The 22,207-nt window shown below is 44.8% G+C and overlaps 1 protein-coding gene across 1 annotated transcript in view; it reads right to left on the bottom strand.

Moving 5' to 3' along the window:
• Positions 1 to 22,207, bottom strand: part of LOC142588588 (ATP-binding cassette sub-family C member 3-like) — a 182,477-nt gene that overhangs the window by 141,777 nt on the left and 18,493 nt on the right. The window contains exons 2-5 of the mRNA XM_075700424.1: positions 8,435 to 8,566; positions 7,208 to 7,275; positions 6,492 to 6,605; positions 4,805 to 4,936 (exon numbers count right to left, since the gene is read on the bottom strand). Coding sequence (XP_075556539.1) covers positions 4,805 to 4,936; positions 6,492 to 6,605; positions 7,208 to 7,275; positions 8,435 to 8,518 — 398 coding nt within the window. The 5' untranslated portion in view covers positions 8,519 to 8,566. The remainder of the gene's footprint in view (positions 1 to 4,804; positions 4,937 to 6,491; positions 6,606 to 7,207; positions 7,276 to 8,434; positions 8,567 to 22,207) is intronic.

Here is a 22,207-nt window from a genome sequence, read left to right as displayed (position 1 = left end):
TAGCTTCATGTTTACGCGTCTAAACTCGTTGATGGCTATTGTGGAATTAGTCGAGCGAACTCTTCCGTTATTATGCCATGCTTGCCACTGGTGTTCGCCGAATCCTCGATGACGTCGAAAAGCTTTCTTTGTATCGTTGGAGAGGACTGCTGAGCTGTTGCTGCTTACTCATGGGGAGACTTGGATTTATGTCGAAGTGTGTTTCGGGAACTATGGTCGTCGGGGTAGATGGGGCAAAATCGTAGAGGACAAACGCATTGTTGGTTTCCACAATTTCTTTGATGTACGCGATTACCGTGCCCTCGTTTATGTGCTTGAACTCCTGGCTGAAGTTGGTTAGCATCACTTGCGCTTTCCCCCCATGAGATCGAGCGATCCCTCTTGCGGCGCAAATGTGATGGTTGAGCGGTCGCTCTTGATGACGCCTTCTGACGCCATGAGCGATCGCCCTTGTTGGTCGCCTTCGATGACGCCTTCTAAGTCTGCGGGTGTTTCGGTGTTGTCGGAAATAATTTCTGGAGCGAGGCGGGATGCTCACTTGATCTTCGAGCAGACTCAAGGCGTGGTGACTACGAGAGCTGTCCGGCGGTATCGCTGGACCTCCCGATGGCGTTATCCACTTCGACTTCAGGTCGATGATTGCACCGTGCTGGTTCAGGCAGTCCAGGTCAAGAGTGACGTCTCGCGAACACTGGTGGAGGATAACAAAGATGGCAGGGTATGTCCGTTAATGAACGGTAATTATTGCCGTGGGGATTCCACTCGGCGTTATGAGGTGTCCTCGAGCTGTCTGAATTTGAGGGCCTTCCTATACAGTCTTGACTTTCTTCAAATGGATGGCGATGGGTCTACTCAAGGCGGAGTAATCGGCTCCTGGGTTCACTAACGCGGTGACTGCGTGGCCATCGAGAAGCACGTCGAGGTGTGCGGTTCTTTGTCTTGCAAATACAGGTAGGTTTTGCCATCGGATTACGGCTGCGTCGTGTTGACTTCTGGTTGTTAAGTGGCGTCTTCAGGTGGTCTTTCGTCGGCGTATTCTTTGCTTCCAGACTTCGTTCTGATGGCCCGTTTTGTTGATATGTCGTAGAGACAGGATTTTCAGTGTCCTTGTCGGTGGCGGAGGATCTTCGTCAGTTCAACGAACAGCAATCGCACCTTTATTGGTTGCTGCCTTTAGTTTTCTGGCTATGGGTTCGCCGACTGGCCCCGGGCCTAGTGAGGGAGAAGGCACGGTTGCCAAGAACTCCACTGGGTGTCGGTGAGGTAATCGCCGATGTCACGCATTTGCTCCCCAAGCTGTGGCGGCGGGGCTTTGACGGCGAGGCCTCTCAGTCCGAAGTCACTGTGTCGGCATCGGCAGTACACATGGCCGGCTTCTCCGCAGTAACAGCATAGCGGGCGGTAGTCGGGGGCACGCCAAATGTCCGTCTTCCTCGCGTAGGTGCGCTGGGCGACTAGTGGGCGTGCTGGTGGCTGCTGCGGTGGACGACGGAATTGCGGCGTTATAGGGCCCTGGCGCCGTCGCGCAGAGTGGCATTGACGGCTGGCAACGGTGGCGTAGGTCATCGCTTCTTGCTGGTGCTGCGGTGGTTGTGGTTGCACTTCGGGAACTCAAAGCGATCGCTAAACCTCTTCTGTGTCGATGTCGGCGGTTGAGGCCTCTTGAGACTGCAACCTTGGAAAAAGATTCTGCAGTTCCTCGCGAGCGACCGCTCTCATGGTCTCTCGCACAGCCTCGATGCCGAAGGCTTGAACGTCGGCGTAGCTTGCGGTCAGCGGTTAGCGGTTATATGGCCTCGTCCGCATATTGAGGGTCTTCTCAATAGTTGTGGCCTCGGAAATAAATTCAGCAACGGTCTTAGGTGGGTTGCATTTCAATCCGGCGAGAAGCTCTTACTTTATACCACGCATCAGGAAGTGAACTTTTTTCTTTTCCGAGATGTTCGGGTCAGCGTGTCCGAAGAGGCGAGTCATCTCCTCTGTGAAGATTGCGATGTTCTCGTTCGGCATCTGCATGCGGGTTCCCAGTAAGCTTGGGCTTGCCATTTGCACAGTATGCTCGTTATCGTCTGCATGAAGCTGTTGCGGAACAAGTCCCATGTATTCAGAGTTGATTCTCGGTTCTGATACCACGTCCTGTAGGCGTCTTCTAAGGCGATGTGCGCATGCCGGAGCTTGTCGTCGGAGTTGCATTTGTTGAGTGCAGCGACCCTTTCGCATGTTTTCAGCCAGTTATCAGGGTCTTCAAATCATGATCCCTGGGAGGTCAGTAGCTCCCTGGGCTTTTGCAGCACGATGGGGGATGCTGGAGCTGTCATTGTGGTTGACTTGGCGGCAACATTTCATGTCTTCTCAGGCAAAAGACCTTGCTCCAGGGACAGTCCTTACAGCTTGCGGCTTCCTCACTCGTCTTTGGCGACGTTGGCGTTGTCTTCCGCGTTCGTGCTTCGGTCACGGCTTTCCGGGGGGGGGGGGGGGCATCCGGTACATAAACGCTACGCACCTCCATCAAATATGACGTAGTACGACGGCAAAAAACATAGTCGCAATACTGTGAATGAAGAAACCAACTTTTATCGGGCAAACCTGTGCCCACAAAAGCAGGCTTCACCTAAAGCACAACGACAACAGTGAAGAGAGTAGGCGATCGTCGGAATCTTATCTGCTGGATAAGCGTGTTGGCTTTTATACATGAACCATCCAACGTTTCAGAGTAATCGCTCGTGCCCGCGTGTCTTCCATAAAATTCCACACCAGTGGTGCCACACATACATGCATTAAGATTACACAAGGTTCGGTGACAACAGATAGCGGATAGAACCATCGATAACTTTCCAGAAACTTCCGATATATGCAGGCGCCTCCAGCGCTGTGGGATCACATTTGCTAAACGGTAAGATAAGTGCACGTGTCAATATGCAATGTTTTGTTACCTCCGAATGGGTTCTGAATAAGTGTAACTGCGCCGGTATTTACGATGTCTACACCAGCACACATTCAACGTCTAATTAACGCTAATAAAGCGGCAATAGATTGATTTCCTTTGAAAAGTAAACACTAAATAAAATAATATCAACGCGTTCACGCATCAAAATCAAACTATTTACAATATTGCGCTATTAGTCTATGCTCTCAAGCATCAATAGTTTCTTTCAGTGCAACACCGTATTGTGTTCGATTATGCAGGCGCAATGCTTGGCCCATATATAATGTTACTTTATATCTATAAGCTATCCTTCTTCCTCCGACGTATCCAATTTAGAAAGAAAGAAACCACCTCCAAATGTGATTTTATCATCAATTAGTGTGTCCAGCGGACATTTTAGATAATTTTGAAGGTTGCCTGTTGCTGAACGCACAATTCTAGCTCATGAGGCGGTATACTTGAAGCGGCGGAAAATATTTGAAAGAAAATTCAAATGCACAATCGACTAATTAACAAAAATGCCCTAATTCACTCCTTAATTATTCAACATAGTGCCCGTATTGCAATTTTAAATTCTAGCTGTGGAGTTCGCAAGGGGGATCGACTTGGAACGAATTCACACGATGACAGTGGTTTAGAGATACTAATTCCTGAACTTTGCAGAGAAACGCATTGCCGTTTCAGTTACACTTAACAAAACGTCCTTTTATGCATTAACGCACAAAACTACATTAACGGCTAGAATTTGTAAATTGCAATATGGGACGTAAGGTAATAAGTTAAAAATTTAATTAGTGAATTCTTGTTAATTCGTCGATTATGCATTTAATTTTTTTGTTCGTGCAATGTCCACCTCTTCAAGTAGACCAGTTCATGAACTAAAATTGTGGCATCTGTCACTGGCAAACATTAAAAATTTTGCAAAGTGTTCGCTGAAACGCTCGGTATATAGACCTCTTAATACAATGGTTAAAATAAATTTCGACTGTGAGTGTGGCCTCGTGTAATAGTTCCACGGGGTTGTAGCGCTTAAAGTATTCAGTGTGGCTCACAGGATGGACTGCAGCGAATAGAGAGCGCACAGTATTTACTGTGCAGTTGGGAATGACTCCGTCAACTGTTATACATATCGCTAAGATAAACTAGCGCGATGAAACGACCCCTGGTGCCCGTAGCCATGGGACTTTGTTTACAGCGTGCTATTGGCACATCATGATAATCCCTACTACTAGTGGTGCAAATTACTGCAATAGGACTTGTTCTATGCTTGTCCTAAACGCATGCATTTCCGTAATCTAGAAGTTCATATTCAACTCTATAGGGACTATTTTTACTAATGTTACTATTGCGTGCTTAAGAATACCCAGTAAATAACTATGGCACGCAGATAACCGACTTAGCTCTTTTTGCTTCATACCCAGAGACACATTCAACTCGCATGCTAGGCGGTAAATGTTTTTTCGAATATATCCAGGAAATGCTGTAGGTGTTTCTTCCTCAATCACTGCAACTACAATATAAATTTGTTTTTCTAGTATAATGATGCCTTGCTATTTCAACTTCAATTGCTTTGTAGCCAACTTTTGGAACTCCTCAAGGCGTAGAGAGGCACCACACGTTTTTCTCTGGCGGCACCCACAATAAGTACGACTAATTGACCTAAGTCAACGCGACAGTAAAATGACCTGATGGCGGCTAGGCTGCGCGCGAATTGTTAATGCTTGTTATTACGTGGGGGTTAATTGTACCTGCCGTGTTGAGCGGATCGAAATGACATGGATTGTGTTCAATCTAGAATATTAATTCAATGTTTTGACGTGCTTGCTTGCGATCAGGAATACGTATCGTATGGTTGAAATTCCCTTGGTAAATACTTACTCAAGGATCGGTATTCTGACGATGAGGCTTGTGAAGTAGGCACAGTTGCATAATATGCTCCACAGGGCGTCATTCCATACAACAAGGAGAACGCAGGCGGCAAACGTCCGTGGTGAATTATTTTGAGAATTCCTAGAACAAAAAAAAAAAACATGACAAATTGGAGTTTTCGACGCATAAGAATAGATTATTTGTTCTTGAAGGAATTTTGCAGTATGAAATTGCGTCAGCACGGCAGCGAATTGTCGAGGTAAGGAAGTACACGAAACTCTGCTCATCAATGTAAAGTTGAGAAGTAACAACCTGAATAATAAAACCGGGGGCTCCTGTAAATTAAATTTTTTAATCACTCTAGCATTATGTTCATGAAATGGGCGTGCATGTTTACATGCACATTCATACTGACTTTACGCGGCGTGACATTCCAGGAGAATAGGAAAATAACTGAGACTATAACTGAAACACGCGTATTTCAAGGTTGAGGCCCACAGTTTAAATTTTGAAGCAGTTTGTTTCATATTCGCATGTGTTTCGTATGATACACACTGTTGATATAGTGGAATTTCATAGGTTACCTCAATAAACAGTTTGAAATATTTGAGAATGGCGAATGTGTAGCACGCCACCTGAGCAATTTCCCAGTGGCACTGTTAAATCACTAATACATGTAATGAAATAAAATGTTCGACCACGCCCCATTTTGCACAGTTGAATATTTATTTTAAATCGCATGTTATTTCAATAGGAACAAGATGCAGCACATCCAATGTGCGCTGTAGGAACCTGCATAAAGCGAAGCTATCCGTAAATGCAGAAGGAGTTATGAAAGTTGCATTTGTGCGAGTGCAAAGTAAAAGCGAACAATTAGTTCAGGTATTTATAGAGGAACTACAATGTCTTGCGAACAAACACATATGTGTAATATAACAGTTAATCACACCTGCTCGTGATGGTTATTTTGGCGTTTTTCCGCTCAGGTAGTAGCACACCGATCTGCGCCATTTCTTTTGGGTACCAAACCTTCCCTTGGAGGTGTAAATGGGACAGTCCAAGCGGTAGTCAGGCGGCGCAACGCGTGCAAAACCATAAAACCATCTCCTCCAGTGCCCCATCTCCCGTCTCATTGCGGCTTTCCGCTTTGCGCCCAAAGATCCGCATGCGCAACCCGGCTTCCCTCGTATACCTCCACAGTTGCGTGCCAAGTAGTGTGAGCCATTGCTCCTTGACGACGCCGCTGTCCCCGGAGCCGAGTAGGAGCTATTCGGCGAGAACGCACGAGTAGGAGCAGCAGGCGACATCCACGTTCAGCAAGAGAGGTAAATGGGAGTTAACAAAGAAAGCTTTGCCTTACACATAACGGCGTGTTGGCCGTAACCCTTAGCAACACTTCCGCGCGTTTACTTCCGTGGGTATCAATGCGATACAGGCAGGACCGAAAAGCATGGAAAACCTACCAGAGAAAAAACGTGCATTTGCTCCTAAGAGAGTTTCATTTTTTTTCACTGGCAATTCAAAGAGCTCCTGTGGTGATCTGTATACACCCGTGTACTTAGATTTAGATGCATGTTAAAGAACCCCAGATGGTCGAAATTTCGGGAGTCCTCCACTATGGCGTGCCTCATAATCAGAAAGTGGGTTTGGCACGTAAAACCCCATAATTTTTTTTTAGGTTAATAAAGGTACGTACGGTTTTTGCAACCTTTGAAGAGTGGTCATCATTGGACGGCATCTGATGTTTTCAAGAAGAACAGGCAGATCTTCGCGCCTGACAATGGCTAGGCAAGCAGAATTCCATATGTGTCTGAAGAATGTTCAACACTGTGTATTAGTGCATTTGAGATAATCGTACAAAAGACATCATTTTCATTTTGTGCATGGGGGACTACTTCGGGTGACTAACCGAATAATTATGTGTGAGGCGAGAAATCTGCCCTAGTTTACCCTTTTTGCTGGCTGGTAGAATTTATTACGCGCTCTTAAACAGTGTGTGTGAGCAGCATTGCCACTGTATAAACGATACCATGACGAATTTTGGCAGAGAAAGCAACATTACCGTAGCATCTAGGTTATACCCGCCGTGGTTGCTCAGTGGCTATAGTGTTAGGCTCCTGAGCACAAGGTCGCGGGATCGAATCCCGGCCACGGCGGCCGCATTTCGATGGGGGCGAATTGCGAAAGCACCCGTGTATTCAGATTTAGGTGCACGTTAAAGAACCCCAGGTAGTAGAAATTTCGGGAGTTGTCCACTACGGCATGCCTCATAATCAGATAGTAGTTTTGGCACGTAAAACCCCATAATTTTTCTGGCATCTAGGTTATGTTCCATTCTTTTTTTTTACGTGAGAACAGGCGCCTCTCATAACTGCCTACTGCTGTCCAATATTTCCGTAAATATGACCTTACCTGAACACAGCTGTGCAGACAAGTCTGCGAAACACAGAATGTTTATCTTCATTCCTTTGACCGGTTCTCTGAAATATGTGTAAATATTTAAAGCAGTTGTAATAGTTCAACAAAGAAATTCACGCACAAACACCTCTCGAAGTTGTCTAAGTATGCGTATCATTGTGCCACTCGCTGATATGTACGCAGCCCGGCGTCCTCATCAACGTTGTAAAACTATATATCCGGCCAGTACAAACGACAGCGCTGCGGCGACACGAACTACATCGGAGGGCTGCGCACGGTTTACTGATGACGCAAGCAAACTACTGCAGGTGAAAGCACCATGGGTAGTGATGGTGTCCCGATCATTCTGAGCCGTCATCGCTCTTTAACGCCTTATCCATCAAAGTTGAACTATTTTGAACCAAGATCAAGTGTACTCCCACGGCGGCGGTGTATGGCGTGGCGGCGGGCGCCTTACCTAAAGCGATCAGCGATGGGAACACAGTGGGCCGAGTTCTGATAGCTGCGTGTGTGCTGTGTTCTGGCCGCTTAGTTACTGTCGAAGCGACAGGCAGCATGGAGGTCAATTCGCTCGATGCTGTAGGCACTATCTTGAAATTCCGAAGGAAGGACGGACGGGTTCTTACATTGGTGAGGCATAGATATGCTTACGTACTTAAGAGCGTCATAACTATGAAAATGGGAGGATCAATAATAACGTGCACAAATTCTCATTTATTCTTGCTTTGCGTTGAGTTAGTTATCGGTTAAGTAGTTGGAGAACGCTATGCTCTATTCTTTGTGATATAAGGGAGATGTAAGATTTAACTTATTGTATAACTTCTTACGTCTCTGTTCTTCCTTTAAATGAAGTTAGTGCTTTCCCCATTGTCTGCACGGGCATTACAATAGACATATTTTTTTCTGTTCTAATGAATGTATCTTTTCAGAGTTCTAGGGTTTGATTGATTATCGCAATTTTGATAACCTCTGATGGCCAGCCAAAGCCTAGAACCGTCACCCATTCATGTATGTTTATTCTACACAACTTATACCCCCCATCACTTTATAAAAATAAATAAAATTATGAGCGCGATGTAGTGCCTTCGGCTGTATACAGCTGACAAACTGCTTTCACTACATCTTAACGTTTAAAACATAACCCGTGCGAGGACGAACCTAATATTTGCCCTACAATGCAAATTGGAAATGACAAGCAAATTTTAAACAAAGTGTCCCTACCTTCATATCGGTCTTACGGCAGCTCGGAATATCACCAAGGCCCGAAAAAAGGAAGCTTCCAGCCGCTAGGAAGACTACCGTCATGCTTGTCGTTATAAGCAACGGATCACTGCAACACCAATGTAGATTCCCCTAAAATAAAAGCAACAAGAAGGCTCAATATTCACTTGAATATACGGTTTCGCTTTTGTTGGTGCAGCGCTGCCTGAATTCAAACGAGGAGCTTTTGAATGAGCCTTTGTTCTGACTGCAAAAAATTTACAGAAAGAACCATGCGCAATGTGAAAATAAAGATGGCGACTGTCTGCTAGCACGAATAGGAAGTGCCCTACTCAAACGTATTAAGCACAATAATAAAATTCCGAGATAAGATCAGTTACAAGAAGTCAAATTTGGTCTGGAATACACATGAACTTGTCTAAGGCCCAAGAAATGTAATAGTGCGTACAGAGTAATCAACAAGACAGATGCCAGACCAAACTTTCACAATCAGTTTAAAAGGGATATCCGGGGCCTGTTACCTAAATAGGATAAAAATAAAAGGAAATCGCTGCTCTTGGCATCCACGCACTGCACAGACTTTCATGAGCTTTCGTACAGTTCAATGAGAAATTTATTCAGGTGACTCGGTTTAAAATAAATTTTGGGGTTTTACGTGCAGAAACCACGCTTGAATTACGGGGCACGCCATAGTGGGAGACTATGGATTAGTTTTGACCACGTTGGGTTTTTAACGTGCACATAAATTTAAGTACATGGCTGTGCTTGCATTTCGCCCCCATCTAAATGCGGCTGGCGTAGACGGGATTTGATGTCTAGTAACTGTCGAAGCGGACTTTTGATTTAGTCCGTCGGTCTGGCAATAGAAATTATAGAAAAGTTCTGTTTTGAAAGCGCAACTATCAAGTTTACAACTTAGTTGCTCAACAATTAAAAGTTGTATATATTTCTGAGATGCATTTATTAACACAGCTAAAGCAGACGGAATTGATTTAGTATATAGACCTACGAAGTATAATTTGAATTTGTCAATATGTCTTTTTCGAAGCTGTTGTAAGATTGTAACAAATGCACGTAAGCTATAAATTAACATACCACATTTGTCCGCTTTAGGGGCGCTGACGGATGAAATATATGGAACTGCGATATCCCTTTTGGTGGAGAAGTGAAAATTTGTAAACTTCGTGCATCTATTTTCTTTTCAAGCTTAGGCATGGGTGGGAATAAAGAAATGCAGGCTCTAAACAAATTTCCACTTTCTGCCGTTCCTAGAGTAGCATTTTTCCTCTGAAAGACAACAAATTTCAGTAAAGCCGGCCCAAGGGTCATCTCAGGAAAGCATTTATGGATTTTTCGTATATATCAAGGTAAATATTCCTAGTAACGCTAAACCATAGGAACCTGCTAATAACGTCAATGCTGCCAAATAAACTAGGACTGTCGGGATCATAAGCTCTTGCAAGTCACAATTCTTTATGTAAAACAAAGTGAAAGTTTAATATCTTATCGCAGTTTGACTGCGCTAATACGCGCAATTTTTAAATGGGTTCTATGTGAAAAATCCATCACAAATGTTTTGTCGAAATAAGTATGTGTGCCCTACTGCTTTCCTTGAGCTCAACTAAAAGTTTTCTTCTTCAAGTGCGTCATCTGGCAAGCACTGTGGTACAGCATACCGGTGATCTCAAATTACCAATTTGCTAACACCTTTCTGACCACACTTACCATACCAAGCATAAATGTTCCTGTTCTTTTATAAACTTAATGTACCAATCAAGAGACTTAGGGGAACTTTAAACACGTAGGAAAGTGGATAACCGGGCCAGCTGGTACAGATTCATGGTTAATTTTAAGCGCAAAAACACACAACTAAGTAGGAGCGAGACAGCGACCACATTTGCGCTCGCTGTGTCTCGTTGCTTTTCCGTTGTGTATGCTTCCTCTTGCTATGAAGCACGTGAATTTTAAAGAAGTGTTTTCACTTGTTCAAAGCCAATTTAGCCACTAAACGTTGCCAAACCTGTAGTTACCCGCCGCGGTTGCTCAGTGGCTATGGTCTTGGGCTGCTGAACACGAGGTCGCAGGATCGAATCCTGGCCACGGCGGTCACATTTCGATGGGAGCGAAATGCGAAAACACCCGTGTACTTAGATTTAGGTGCACGTTAAACAACCCCAGGTGGTTAAAATTTCTTGAGCCCTCCGCTACGGCGTGCCTCATAATCAGAAAGTGGTTTTGGCACGTAAAACTCCATAAATAAAGAACCTGTAGTTGATGCAATGTTGCACTTCATCTATAGAAATCGTTTCCTTGAGTCATTTTTATCAAGTGCAGGCTTTCTCAGAGAAGCCTAAATGAGCTTCTTGACAGCGCAAATATACAGCACACGAAAAAAAAACGTCAGGCACGTGCTGTGTAACAGTTATAAGAACCTCGAAAAACAGTGAATTTGTGCGAATGCTGAATCAGAAAGTAGAAGTCTGACTCCAAGCGACAGCTGTTTCTCTTGATATCGCAGGAAATAAATATAAAAATAGTAGTGCTGCTGTAGGGTACAAGCGTAGCACTGAGCTACCGCTTTTCTGCATTTTGTCTCACCGACGTCAGTGACCCCACGCCTAAAGCCTGTCTGCTGTAACACAGAAGAATTGGGTTCTGAAACTAAGCAGGACGACCCGCTGCAGAAACGAAATTTACTTTTTTTATCTTCCGCAAAAGCCCGGTGGCTGTGACGTCACCTTCCTAAGCTAGATGACGAGGTTGTGATGTCGACCACGACAGCTGCATTTGAATGGAGGCAGAATGTAAAAACGCTTGTCGCCCGTGTACTGAGTGCGTGTTAAAAACCTCAAGTGGCGCTTTCCCGTCAGGTGTGCCTCAAAATGAGATTGATTTTCGCTTGTTAATATTCGGAATATAAGTTCATGATAGAAAATTTACATAAGTCAAAAATATTATAAATGTGTGCAACACTACGGTGATTATGACACGTCATTCATATTCAACAAACACAATAAAATCCACAGACATTTTGCTTCTGTCATTTAGCTAGCACAAAATCGCAGAATTATGCTGCTTTTCTTTAATAAGTACGCTGCTATTGTTTGGCAGTGCCCAAATAGTGTTGTACTGGATAATGTGTCTCGGAATACTACGAATGATAACATCCAAATACTCAGTTATTTCAGTAGGTAATTCAAAAGGAATGCATCCGATTACGTCGCACACCTTTGACATCCTTGATCCATAAATTAAATCAATGTCAAGCTATTGCAAAGTATTGTTCAGGAGCTCACTTAACACACAATATCGAGACACCGAGACTAATCTATCAAGACAAGTCTTTACGAAGAACGTGATTTCGGAAGTCAGTCGCCCTGTTGTGTCTTTCTTTTTCTACTCTTGTTCAAAATATCCGAACTGTTTTTGAAGTCTTCTGCGCACAGGAAGAAATACGCAAGGCTAAAGTGTGCTTCCTTTAATCTATTTCTCCATCGTTAGGCGAACCGAAAAGGGAGTTTCAGAGAAACCATAGACACGAATCAGGGGGTGATTTTTTTTAAATTGCACCCTTTCACCCAATCGGTATTTTGCGAAAATGCGCACTACCTTTCTTACAGATATATTTTTTACTCTATTACTACACTAGCCTATCAAATGTCTGCAGAAACAAACGCTGAATCACTTTCGGAAGGCTTGCAAAGAAAGTGAAGAAATAAATTTCACACAGGTTTTCTTCGCAATAAGAAACACGGGCCTGTAGAATGCCGGTCGGGAATATTACCGCTCAGCCACTCCACTTTCTTTCCTTTATTCCTTTAATGATTTATTGAACTTCACTTCTTACACTACCAAATATGCATCAGATATCGAATAATAAGAATGCTGTTAAGTAAATGGCATTATGTGTTATACGTGTGTGCACCTCACAGGGGAGACGTTGTCTTGTTACGTTTACTTACCACAGCTAGAAGTTCAACCCTAATTAGGCACTCACGAACAGAGTCCTCTTGGGGGTGTAAATCAATCGACCATAACGAAACCTCACTCTTGGGCGACTTGGTAAGGGTTCATTTCTTCGAAACCTCGTCCTAAAAGTTCACGATTACAGAATGACACTCAGAACAGGAGTGCCAACTGACCAGGCATGAGCCGTGCCAAACATTCCCGAAATTCAATACGCCCTGTTTGCGTGTTCTAGCCGCAATGGTAGCGCGCCATTCCGGAGCGCCTAAAGAGTGGAAGCCCGTAAGTGTAATACTTAATTGACAAATACTTAATGCCATGCGGATCTATTACAACCTTCTTTATTAAAAAGAATTGAAAGGATGTCCAAGAAATAGACTTCATCCAAACACTGAGTGAGAACAAGCTGAATATCTTCGGTTCTCTTTCAAATAGGTAAGAACCCTAAGGTAGGTAAAATCTGTGCTGCTGCATGATTGCTTTGACATAACGTGCCGGTGTGCAAGTTAAAAGAGACAGTTTTCGTTGCTGTTCGAACGAATATTTTCTTACGCTTCAAAACGTAAAGGCCAGGACTTCCACTCTACATGATACTTTGCAATGGAAGAGGCCATAACAATGTCAAATACTATTTCCAGTGAACCACAACTACAAGGTTGTGGCTCACCTTGCGGAAATAAGGCACCTCCGACAAAATGTCTTCAGACTCGACAAAACGTCTTCAACGTTTTTTCCAAGACCCAGGTTTATTGGCTATCCACTTTAATGCACGCAGTCTCAGAAAACATTGTGACAACATTCATGCTTACCTAGCATCCCTTGACCACCACTTTTCCTTTATCTGTGTGTCTGAGACGTGGCTATCACCTGACGATAAAAACTTATGTTGTTTACCACAATACTCACCAGAGTACTGTCACCGACAATCAAACCATCATGGTGGTTTTGCTATTTTTGTATCATCTTCTATAAAATATAAACGTCGGAATTACCTCTCCCTCCTAGCTGACAACACTGAATCTGTTTGGATTGAAATTGATGACGAACATACACAAACTGATGCTGAAAAAACCATCTTATCTAGCATATATCGCTCGCAATCATCGTCAGTCTGAGAGTTCTGCTCCGCACTATACGATAGCCTAGATAAGATATCCTGCGAAAGGAAAAACGTTGTTATTATGGGAGATATCAACATTAACCTTCTCGATGAATGCAATCAGAACGCGGTTGAATACTCTAATTGCTTTGCATGATTTGGTTATGAACAGCTGCTTACAGTGCCAACAATATGTATCACCAGATGGCTCAAGCACACTTATTGATCATATTTCATCGAACTACATATCATGTGATGAGTGTGGCGTAATAACACTCGACATTACAGACCACTATCCCATCTTTTTTCGCTTGTCTCATGCCTCCCACCACGCCAATACTATACTGTTTATTTCTCTTCACCTTACATGCACATTCATTCAAGAAATGTCCCAAACATCGCTATACCATTTTTTTCACACCACATGCATATTCATTCGAGCAACGGACGCCCGAATATAAAACACCTTCAACAATGTTTGCAAAGAAACCGTACCCGTAGCACGACTTGATGTCAATTTGAGGAAGTTCGCGTCTCTACTTCGGATGGCACTCTGCGTGCAAGATCGTGTGGCCCATGTCTAAAAAACTCGAAAAAATCTGTTGACAATTGGGAGTAGAAAAAGGTGCGACAAATGTAGTCAACCATCCTTCACGTGCCCGGAAAGGTTAGTGCGGCAGATTCGTTCCCACCTTGACTCTCCTCGAAAAGCGCCAACACGCGGTTAGGTTTTTTGAACTCGTGACGCCTGCCGCAGAAAGGATGTTCCACATCGGCCCCCAAGGTTCGTGAGTGGTGGCGCTGTCGGGACGACCATGCAATGACCATGACGGCATCACAACCGCGAGCTCATACAGAGTGGCTTAATGTATAAAACATCATGGGACACTGGGCTGGTGTAAAAGGCGTGCTACTACGGTATGACAGTAGTCAGATGATGCTGCATGGGGGAGCGAGGCTTAAATGACTACGGTTGCATCAGACCGACTGTATTTCTACGAATGCGTGACGAATGTATGGTGAGGATGGTGTGACAACCACTTCATGTTGAGAGTCGGATGGCGAAGCTAGAATGACGATGATGCAGAGACTATGATGGTATAACGACCACGAATGCATGCGTGTAGTGGCAGCAGCTATTGCGCAACTTTGGCGGATAGTTAATGTGTAAGCGGTTATATTGATAGATTGATAGATAGATGGCAATTAATTGACAGACAGACAGACAGATAGATGGATAGATGGATAGATAGATAGATAGAAAGAAAGAAAGAAAGAAAGAAAGAAAGAAAGAACTAGCCCTCGTGTAAGAACTTAGCAACGATGTCTTCATAGTAAAGCTTCAGTGATTCCCCTCCCACATTGGTATTGCTGGCAACGAAAAAGCAGATGCTGTTGCATGCACACCGCTGCAATATCCTCCCGAAGTCAACGCCCTAAAGAATAATTAATTTCAAAATATCAAGAAGCACTAACACACCCACTATCTTTTCTCATTATGTTAAACGCTTCCGCCACTTCACTTGTCATGCTATCATTGTGCACAAACAGGATTGTTGTGTAATCAAAGAACGGTTTACGCTCGAATTCAAAGCAGTGCTTTACCAGGTTTGTAAATTTCTTGTCTAAGGAATTCTGGGGCTCCGATAGCCTTCCATTAATGCGTGGGCCTGTGTGACCTATGTACGAAACGCCGCATGACAAAGGGATTTGGTAAACAACAGCCCTCTTACAGGCCAGGGGCTTTCTCCCATGATTTATTTTACATTCTGTGATCCTTCCGACTCCTTTTCTCTTTCTTTGGACAGCTGCTTCCACTTTGCCAATGTTATTATGATCTGAAAACAAAACTTTGACACAATATCTGGCGCCCACTTTTTTATAACTGCGAGTGAGAGCATGAATGTACAGTATTACTGCTACCTTTTATTTATTTATTTATTTATTTATTCAAAATACTCCTAAAGGCTCTCATTACGAGGGTATTAGATCGGGAGGGGGGCGATCCCAGGCACTGTAATAGTTTGTACATACTAAAAACAAGAGAATGTAACAGAAGTTATAATACAGTGAAACATAGGTAATACACAAGATTATTAGGTCACAATTGTTACAGAGAAAACATTAGTACATATTAGGAGAGCAGAAGGCAACCGCAATGAAAAACACCAACAAACATCGAAAACACTGTAAACGTCCCCCCAAAATAATAAGATTACTCGATAAGTCGTGAGCGAATTAAATGCTGAAACTTATTCAAGTCTGGTTCTGTGGCAATGACTGATGGCAAGGCGTTCCATTCAGGTATTGTGCGTGGAAAGAATGAATATTCATAATGGGATGACTGGCAGTTAATGCGTTTGACTTTGTATGGATGGTCACTGCGTGGAAGAATAACTGGTGGTGCCTGAAAGAAATCATCGTGAAGTGATGGATGGTGATAAAGCTTATGGAAAAGTGCTAGGCGAGAAATTTTACGGCGAAGTGCTAAGTTGTCCAACTTGGCTTTATTTTTTAACGAGGTGACGCTGGTGTAACGTGAATAATCTGAAAATATAAATCGCGCAGCATGGTTCTGCAAGCCTTTGATAATACTGATGATATAAGTTTGTTCGGCATCCCAGATGGCAGACGCGTATTCTAGTTTAGGACGGATTAATGTTGTGTATGCTAGTTTTTTAACATGCATTGGGGCTTCTTTTAGGTTACGTTTAATAAGCCCGAGAGTGCGGTTTGAAGAGGCAAGGGTAGCATTAATATGATTATTCCATGATAAGTTAGACTAAAGGTTGATGCCAAGGTACTTGTAAGTAGTTGCGAGTTCCACAGCGTTGTTATCAAGGGAGTAGGTGGTTGGAATTCGTGGCCTATTGGTGAAAGACATGAGTTTAGTTTTGGAAATATTTAATGGCATTAATCAATTGGAACACCAAGCATTTATTGCGTCCAGGTCAGTTTGTAGTAAGTAGCTATCAGTCTTACTTGTTACACGTCGATAAACTTCACAATCGTCTGCAAATAGTCTGATTTTGGATGAGACGCAACTGGGTAAATCATTAATATATATTAGAAAGAGTAAAGGTCGAAGTACGCTGCCTTGTGGAACCCCAGACGTAACATCAGCATAACATGAGTTGGAATTGTTAACTGCTGTAAACTGTATTCTAGATGAGAGAAAATCTGTGATCCATGCAATTATAGTAGGGTGAATGATAAGCTGTGAAAGTTTAAGTAACAACCTATGGTGTGGAACACGGTCAAATTCCTTAAAAAATCTAAAAATATTGCGTCAACTTGGAACACGGCGTCTATTAGTGCATGTATGTCGTTAATAAATCCGGCAAGTTGGGTGTCGCATGAGTAGCCCTTGCTAAAACCTTGCTGATGCTTAAAAATATAGTTATGGTCTTCAAGGAAGGTGATGGCTTGACTGTGTAGGATATGTTCGAGTAATTTACAAATAGTGCTGGTTAAGGAGATGGGACGATAATTAAGGGGAGAAGCACGATCACCTGATTTGAAAATGGGTATTATTTTGGCAATGCGCGAGTCATTAGGAATACCACCAGTTGATAGTGACTGGGAAAATAGTGTGGTTAACATAGAACAAATACTATGCGATGCATTCTTTAAAATGTTATTATTGAAACCTAGATAGTCGCCACTAGATGACATTTTAAGATTGGTTAGTAGAGATAAAACACCAGCCTGACTGATGACAACCTCATGCATTGTGATTCCCACTAGTGTCTTTAGGTTGGCAATGAGTTATCGTTTTCATGAGTGAAAATTGTTATTGTTACGAACGTATCATTAAGAAGTTGAGCGCAATCTGAATCGGGGTTAGGGACACCATAAGAATCAGTAAGAATTATGTCAGTGCGAATTGCAGCGTTCACCACACGCAAAAAGCGACGAGTATTATTTTTTAGCATGGATGGTAAATCATGAGAAAAAAGTTATGGCGAGTAGATTTTAGCAATGCTTTATAAGCCTTTTCACACGCTTTGTGTTTATCATGGGCACTCGCTAGACCAGTCAGTTCTGCCTGCCTGTAAAGTCTCTTCTTTTAATATTAGTTCTTTCATTCGCGCTTCTAAGGTCCTGCAAGCGGCATCTTGAGGGCTTTAACTTCCTGAGGATTTTAGCTGCACATGAGACAAGGACCAAGTCCATGAAACCGGCCTCCCTGCATCGATGTACCCGTGCCTCAAGAGAGAGAGAGAGACACAAAAGGGAAGGAAAGACAGGGAGGTTAGCCAGTGTAAATACCGGCTGGCTACCCTGTGCTGGGGGAAGAGGTAAAGAGAATAAAAGGAGAAGGATGAGAAAAGAAAAAAAACAAGAAAAATGCACACAGTAACGCGATGTTACGCTCAATAATAGTCAGGCGTTCGCACAATTCACATGTCCTTAAGAACTTGAGCAAAGCCCTTAAGGCCTTGAGTGCCGAAACACGTCTGGACCAGTGTCCTAGAACTTTCTCTTCTGTGATGGGGCGATTGTCCAGTTTTTCGAGCACGGTTACGAGCACTTTTCTTTGCACATTGTAACGTGGACAGTCACAGAGGAGGTGCGCGACCGTCTCTTCGCTGCCGCAGGTGTCGCAAGCAGGGCTGTCGGCCATTCCAATACGGAAGGAATAGGAGTTCGTGAATGCCACGCCGAGCCACAGGCGGCACAGAAGTGTTGCTTCCGCTCGTGGCAACCCTGGTGGAAGACGGAGTTGCAAACGTTGATCCAATCTGTGAGGACGTGTGTTCGCGAATTCGCTGGTGTTCCACAGAGTTAGCGTAAGCTCGCGTGCGAGGGAGCGAAGACTGTGGCTGCATCTGTTCTTGACAACGGTATGGGTACAATCTGGGCACCATCATGGGCCGACCGGGCAGCGTCATACGCACTCTCATTTCCCGAAATTCCGCCGTGACCCGGTATCCACTGGTAGATGATGTTGTGTCCCTTGTCGATTGCGTAATGGTGGAGTAGTCGGATGTCGGCGACTAATTGTACATTTGGTCCGTTGTTGAAAGGGGACAGCAGATACTGGAGAGCTGTCTTTGAATCACAAAAGATGAACCATGAATTTGGTGAATTGGGACCTATAAACTCCAGAGCAGCACGGATAGCAGGGAGTTCTGCAGCCTTCGATGACGTAAGGCGAGACGTCTTGAATTGGATAGTGACAGATTGAGCTGGAAGTACCACGGCTCCAGCTGAGCTATTACAGGAGACAGAACCGTCCGTGTAAATGTGAGTGCGTTCGTTGTGTTTTTTATGTGAGAATGAAAGGACGGTTTGTTTGAGGGCGATAGATGACATTTCCGTTTTGTTTTTTTGATGCCGGGAATAACAAGAAGGGCCTGGAGTGGATGCAGACACCACAGCGGTAAAGATGGCCGTGCTGCATGTGTGCAGTTTGATGGTAAACTTCCGTGGTTAGCAGCAATAATTCTGCTAAGCGCTGAACGAGGTCGAGCGGCAGGAAGGGAGGCGAGGTGATGCGATGGAAGTCGGGCAAAGTGCCTGATGTGCACCCGTAAGGAGTCGACATGAATATACGTATTGATCGGGTGGTCATGCGCGATGGCTATTGTTGCTGCCGTTGGTGCACACCTCGGAAGGCCAAGACAAAGTCTCAGAGATTGAGCTTGTACAGATTGGAGGGCTCGAAGGTTAGTCTTACCGGTCCCACCTAGTACAGGTAAGCTGTAGCGTAGGAGGCCCAAGAACAGTGCGTTATAGAGCTGGAGCATTGCACTCACAGACGCACCCCATGACTTTTCTGCAAGAAATCTGAGGACGTCTCTTATCATCGCTAGTTTCCTTTTTAGGTAAGAGACGTGAGGACTCCAGGAGAGGTTTCGATCTATTATTACTCCTAGAAAACGGTGCGTCTTCGCGTAGGCAATTGGCTGTCCGTTAATTCTAACAACGTATTGTCTCATTGCTTCGCGCGTGAAAGCGACCATAGAGCACTTCTGGGAGAGCTAGAAGATAGCTGGATGTTAGTGTGGCCGCTTTTTGCAGTCTGGCGCACACCTGTGGACGCGTCACTCCTGATGACCAAATGCATATATCGTCTTCATAAATCGACACATGGACGGATTGTGGAACGGTGTGAACCAGGTCGATGAGCACGAGGTTAAATAGAGTGGGACTCAAGACTCCGCCTTGTGGTACTCCTCGGTAGGTGTTGTGCTGGGATGATGCACCATTCTCTGTTTGCACAAAGAATGACCTGTCTGTCAAGTACCTGAATATTCATCGAAACACAAGTCCCCCTAGGCCGACATCGCCCAAGGCGTCCAGGATGGCTCGATGTGTTACGTTGTCATAAGCGCCTTTAATGTCCAGGAACATCGCTGCTGACAGTGTCCTTAGGTTTCTTCGTGTTGAACAGACGCGACAAGATCTGTGACGTTGTCTACTGAAGAGCGTCCGCGTCGGAAGCCTGCCGTAGCGTCAGGGTATATCTTGTAGTGTTCTAGATACCACTCTAGACGTGTCAGCACCATCGTCTCCATCACTTTTCCTAGACAACTGGCCAGAGCAATCGGACGGTAAGACGCCACATCTAGGGGTGATTTACCTGGTTTGAGCAGAGGCACAAGGCGGCTGGACTTTCATGCAGCTGGAACCACTCCTTCCCGCCATGAATTGTTGTACACTTCTAGAAGAGCATGACGGGCTGTTTCACCGAGGTTGCCAAGAGCTGCGTAAGTCACCCCGTCAGGCCCAGGCGATGAGGAACATCTACACGCTGCCAACGCCGCTTGTAACTCTTCGATGGAAAACAGATTGTCCATACGAGAATGCCGCGAGATCGGAACGTCAAGGGGGTCATGTACGGGAAACGAGGACGGTAGACCCGCTATCCTTAAACAGAAATCCTCCGCTACGTCGATCTCTCGGCGACCTTGACTGAGAGCCAGGCACTTGAAAGGGTGGCGTTGTTGTGGTGATGTTCGAAGACCGCGCACTGTTCGCCATATATGTGATAAGCGTTTATGTGGATCAAGGGAATCATAAAAGGTCTTCCATCCTACAGACCGCAGAGAGTTTATGCGACGTTGAATCTTCTTCTGTATGCGTCTCGCCTCCCTTAGGTCGTAGACGGACTTGGTGCGCCTGTACCTCCGTTCCGCGCGACGGCGAATTGCTCGAAGGCGCTCCAATTCTGCTTCGAATTCAGAAAATTTAGGAATAGGCCTAAAAACTCTTGTGGCTTCTCGAGCAGCCTCGTTAATGAGCTCCTCGATGTTGCCAGGTGGACATTGTTGGATATTTTGGCAATTTCTCCATGAGTAACTTGTATTTAGGCCAGTCGATGCTTTGAAGAACTGTGGTAGAGTGTGACTTGCATGTGCCTTCGATTTTAACGTACGTTGGAACGTGGTCACTACCATGTGTTTCGTTGTCCGGAAATCATTTCATACTGGCACTGAGGCATCTTGAAGAAGACGATGAAGTGCGTTGTGTGGAACGCTGCTTTTCTGTCTCTGCTAAATTCAAGCAACTTTGTGGGAGACGCCGCTCCCTTCACTACGGCGATGGACGTGGAGTAACCTGGAGGGATGCCGGGTACTTCCACGTCAACAGCGGCCCCTCCGAGAAAGCGGTCTAGTCGCCCAAGTGACACCGACAGCGAGGACACTGTGATCTATTCAACGACCAGTAATGAAACCTCGGATGACGATGACTTCGTGCCCGTAGCAAAGCGCAAAGAAAAGAGAAGACTCGTCAGGACATCTCCTGCCACAAGTAAGACAACTGTGGTCCCGAGGCGAAAGTCATCGGACCACACAATTTTATTCGTGCCTGTGCTCGTGCTCCTAGCGACAATCTAAACCGGCTCAACCGCCAAGCTACATCTCTTTTGCTCGCGGCGCTTGTTGCGGGTCAGATCAAAGAGATCAGGATCAACGCCCGAAATAACATTCTCGCTATACATGTCACAAACCGCAGCGCACTAGACGTTCTGAGTAACGTTAAGGTGCTGGATAGCGTCAACGTACGCTGCTACAAACAAGACGATCGTGATTCTACGGCCAGTTTGGTGTATGACGTCGACAATTCCATTAGCGATGCTGACCTGCATATACTCATTAAGCCAACGGCAGAGGGAATTGCCATATTGCAAGCCCGTCGCCTGGGGAGTTCGCACTGTGTGAAGCTAACATTTAAAGGAGACAGCCTACCGTCGCATGTCAAGGTCGGGCACTTCAGACACGTCGTACGGCCTTTTCTTCCAAGGCCGCTTCAGTGCCGGAAGTGTCAAAAGATAGGGCACGTTAGTGCTGTTTGCAAAAATGGTGCCGTGTGCTCACGATGCTCTGGGTCGCACAGCTCTAATGCAAGTCGTGCAGAAAACCAAAAGTGCGCCAATTGTCAAGGCTCTCATGGTGCATCTTCAAAGATTTGCCCACGTGTGAAAAATGAGCCTAAAGTCTTGAGGCAAATGGTCAGAGATGGTTCGTCACATAGGGAGGCTGCCGCTAAAGTGCGACGTTGGCGTTCACATCGCCGGAGATCTAGGAAACCCACTGCTATTGATAAGGATGCACCGCGTCCACTGACAGTCCACAAACTTCCACAGAAAACTAGCAATACTAGCAACGAGGTTCCTAAACAGAAAGTCTCGAATAACATTGCCTCATGCGAGGAGTGGCCGCCGTTGCCGAGGCTAGACGAATCAGCGGAGCAGCAAG

The sequence above is a fragment of the Dermacentor variabilis genome, chromosome 7 (genome assembly GCF_050947875.1).
Source record: "Dermacentor variabilis isolate Ectoservices chromosome 7, ASM5094787v1, whole genome shotgun sequence".
Lineage (NCBI taxonomy): Eukaryota > Metazoa > Arthropoda > Arachnida > Ixodida > Ixodidae > Dermacentor > Dermacentor variabilis.
Note: the sequence above shows the minus strand (reverse complement) of the source record. Positions and strands in the feature narration are given on the sequence as shown.